Source organism: Panicum virgatum, chromosome 5N (assembly GCF_016808335.1).
Source record: "Panicum virgatum strain AP13 chromosome 5N, P.virgatum_v5, whole genome shotgun sequence".
NCBI lineage: Eukaryota > Viridiplantae > Streptophyta > Magnoliopsida > Poales > Poaceae > Panicum > Panicum virgatum.
The window spans coordinates 70,181,525-70,184,767 of record NC_053149.1 but is presented as its reverse complement, the minus strand read 5'-3'; the positions used below and the strand labels follow the sequence as shown (position 1 = coordinate 70,184,767).

Here is a 3,243-nt window from a genome sequence, read left to right as displayed (position 1 = left end):
GTAGCATCTGATGCTAGCTTCCTACCATATGTATACATATATGCTGTACGGTACAGTATGTACAGTAGTTCGGTGCGTGCCGCGCGACCTTGTACGTGCACGTGACGGCACGCGCGCATATATATGTCTACCTATATCGCTCGAAGATTTGGAGGCCTCACCGTCCTGTTCACCTGTGCTGGGTCGCGTGTAGACTACGCCTTGGCTCAGTCATCAAATCGCGCTGACAGGGCTGCAATCGCTCGCTTGAGCTGCATCGACGCGTGTACAGACGCGTGTACAGGTGCGTCATCCTTGCCTCGCGAACAAATCGACACGCTGTGGCTCCTGCCATCCTCCGACCCCTCGCCTTCTCCATGCCTCCCATCACGAGTCACAAACCATCCTTGAGAGTTGAGACACGATCAAATCCAGCGCTAAACAAGCTTTGCCTCCTCCCGTCCTCCGCTCGCCTTCCGCGCCACCGGTAGCTTCATCCAACCTGCCGACGCTAGCCTCCTGCTCCGCCCTGTGCCCTGAAGACACTCCCATGGCCACCGGCGTCCTCCTCCAACCGCATGGCAATCCCGTCCCCAACCCTAACGAAACAGCCACCGGCGGCGACACCGCCAACCCGCGTCTACCTTTCTCTCCTTCGTCAGCCCCTGCCTCGATTTCAATCTTCTCCACCGTGGAGGGTTCCGCCTCCTGATCTGGCTCCACCGCATCCTAATGTAGTCTAGCGAGTCGGCGGCCGCCGCCATGGCCTCCGCGTTGGAGCTCACCAGGTACGCGTCCGCGCCCAGGTCGTCCATCTTCTCCGCGCCCTTCCGGGACGACGAGCTGATCCCCGTCACGTGGTGGCCCATCGCCTTCGCCACCTTCACGCCCATGTGGCCCACGCCGCTGAGCCCCAGGATGCCGCCGCGGAGGCCCGGGGCCGTCAGCCCGAAGTGCTTCAGCGGGCTGTACACCGTCACGCCCGCGCACAGCAGCAGCGCCGCCTGCTCCGGCGCCAGACCTGCAGGGATCGGCACCACGAACTTGCACGCCAATGAAGGAAGAATTGCCCAGGTTAAATCTTCTGACTCGCTCGGGCATTGGTTAACTCTTGCAAATTCAACATGGATGAAAGAAAAATCTCGCCAAGAGCTACTGCCTAGTGCCTATCATATATAAATTCGTAATTCACATAGGCAAACCAAAAAAAAAGCTATCTCAGACTGTAGTTGGATAGGTGGTAGTGCGATTTGTCCACTGACTGAAAAAGACAGCATGCACACTAGAGTTGCATGCAGAGAACTTTTGGATGGAAGGATGGGGAAAGGTCAAAAATTGGAATTGAAGAATTATGTTCACAAGACATTTTTCTATGAGTACTTGAGATAATAGTGGTTCTGCCTCTGGCCAATGATAATTCTTTTTGGTCTTGAGTTAATGCAAACCTGATACATGCTTCTGGTTGACTTCTAGGGCAATGATATCCTACTTTGTTGCCATAATATTCTTTACATCCCCTGGCACACCAAATTGATTACAACAAAAAAATGGTATACTAAAACTTAATTTGCCAATTAAATCCATGTTATCCATTTAACCACGTTTCAGATATATGATATATATATATATATATATATATATATATATATATATATATATATATATATATATGTGTGTGTGTGTGTGTGTGTGCCATCCCCAACCCAGATATCTAGACATGCAAGGCTTTTGGTCTGGTGGTTATTTTGCATAAAAGCGACTAAAGTAATTCCTTACTTTTCTTATTTTAGCCCAAGTTCTATATAAATTAATCATATTCTAATATTTACATAACCAAATCTAGAGCGAATATAGTGGAGCAATAAATAATAATTCATTGTGTGCATCACCATAGGTATAACTATTATTCCATCACAACACTACGATGCGACGCAGTGACCAAGGTGCTCATAACCGAGAGCGACTGACGGTGAATCGATTCGATTTAACCTTGCAAGGTGGACCTAACCAACACGGCACGCAAAAGCCCCGTCGGACCACACGCACCAACCCTTCCCCTCCCCACCTCGAACTACAGAACCGCCCCACCTACATATAGTCAGCCGAGCTCAACGAGAGACCACCAAAAGTAAACATATGCATCCCGTTTCTCCGCGACTACTCGACTCGCCCTAAGGGGTGGTGATGAAGTTCTGTACTTTCGAAGCGAGGCAGTACTAGGCTTACTGGTTTCGACTACCTCCTACTCCCGGCATGCGGTTAGTACAGTTCAAACATGATCAACAGGGCCAACAACGGTACGGTCCTTAACCGACTCGAACGGGACTAAGACACCCATGAACCCTGTCCTGCTGCCATACCTATACATCATCATCAATTCCCGTCCGGTCTCAAATTTCCATGCATTCTATATCCATTCAACAACTCATGTGTCGAAATATAAATAATTCTCATATCTCGCGAGTAACTGGAAATTACTCGACTTCTAAACATCCTATATCTCGCGAGTGACAAGAAGCCACTCGACTTCTAACGAGAACTCTTAAGCATAGCATTACTATCGTCCTAACATACTAGTATAAACTCAAGGAAACCTAGGGATCATGCAACTAGGGTTTCAACCAATTTCTATACGTAATGCACAAGTTATATATATATATGTGTGTGTGTGTGTCATAATTTAAATTAATAGGTTGTGCACCGGGGCTTGCCTTGAGTCTGCTGTCCAGAACTGGGGTGAACTTGGCCTTGGGCCGGGGCCTCACACCTCTCCTCCTGCTGGGCCTGCTCTAGCGGCTCCGGTGGCTCCGCAACCACCTCGTACACCACCTCCTCTCCCGCGGCTGCTACACGTGTGCACATGCATATGACATGATAAATGCAGGCATGATTTGCAAAAATTATAAGTAACCGATACCCGAACTAGTTTTCACTTATTTGCACTAACTATCCATTACTAACCCCTCTCAGCTACTGCCACACCGGTCAGACCGGTCCACCCGACCGGTCAGACCGGTCCGAAACAATCCGACCAAGCTACCAGTCAGACCGGTCCTATCCAGACCAAAAGCTAGAACTCTTGGCGCGGCGAAACTCGCCCACCAATTCCAAAACCCTTCTAGGCACTAGTTCATGGACGTAATTGGATGTGTTCTACCAGAGGAAATCGACAAAAACCTCCTAGAAAAAGAGTTCGACTCATCCCTAGCTAGAATACCTTGAATGACATGAAGAACTTGGATCCACTGCCCCCTGGGTAGGGAA

The 3,243-nt window shown here is 49.2% G+C and overlaps 1 protein-coding gene across 1 annotated transcript; it reads left to right on the top strand.

The window, feature by feature from the left end:
* Positions 1–399: 399 nt before the first annotated feature.
* LOC120675709 lies at positions 400–1,302 on the top strand. The gene has a single exon (XM_039956914.1). It carries the CDS (start codon positions 742–744, stop codon positions 1,156–1,158), a length of 417 nt encoding a protein of 138 aa, XP_039812848.1. The 5' UTR covers positions 400–741; the 3' UTR covers positions 1,159–1,302.
* Positions 1,303–3,243: the final 1,941 nt, after the last annotated feature.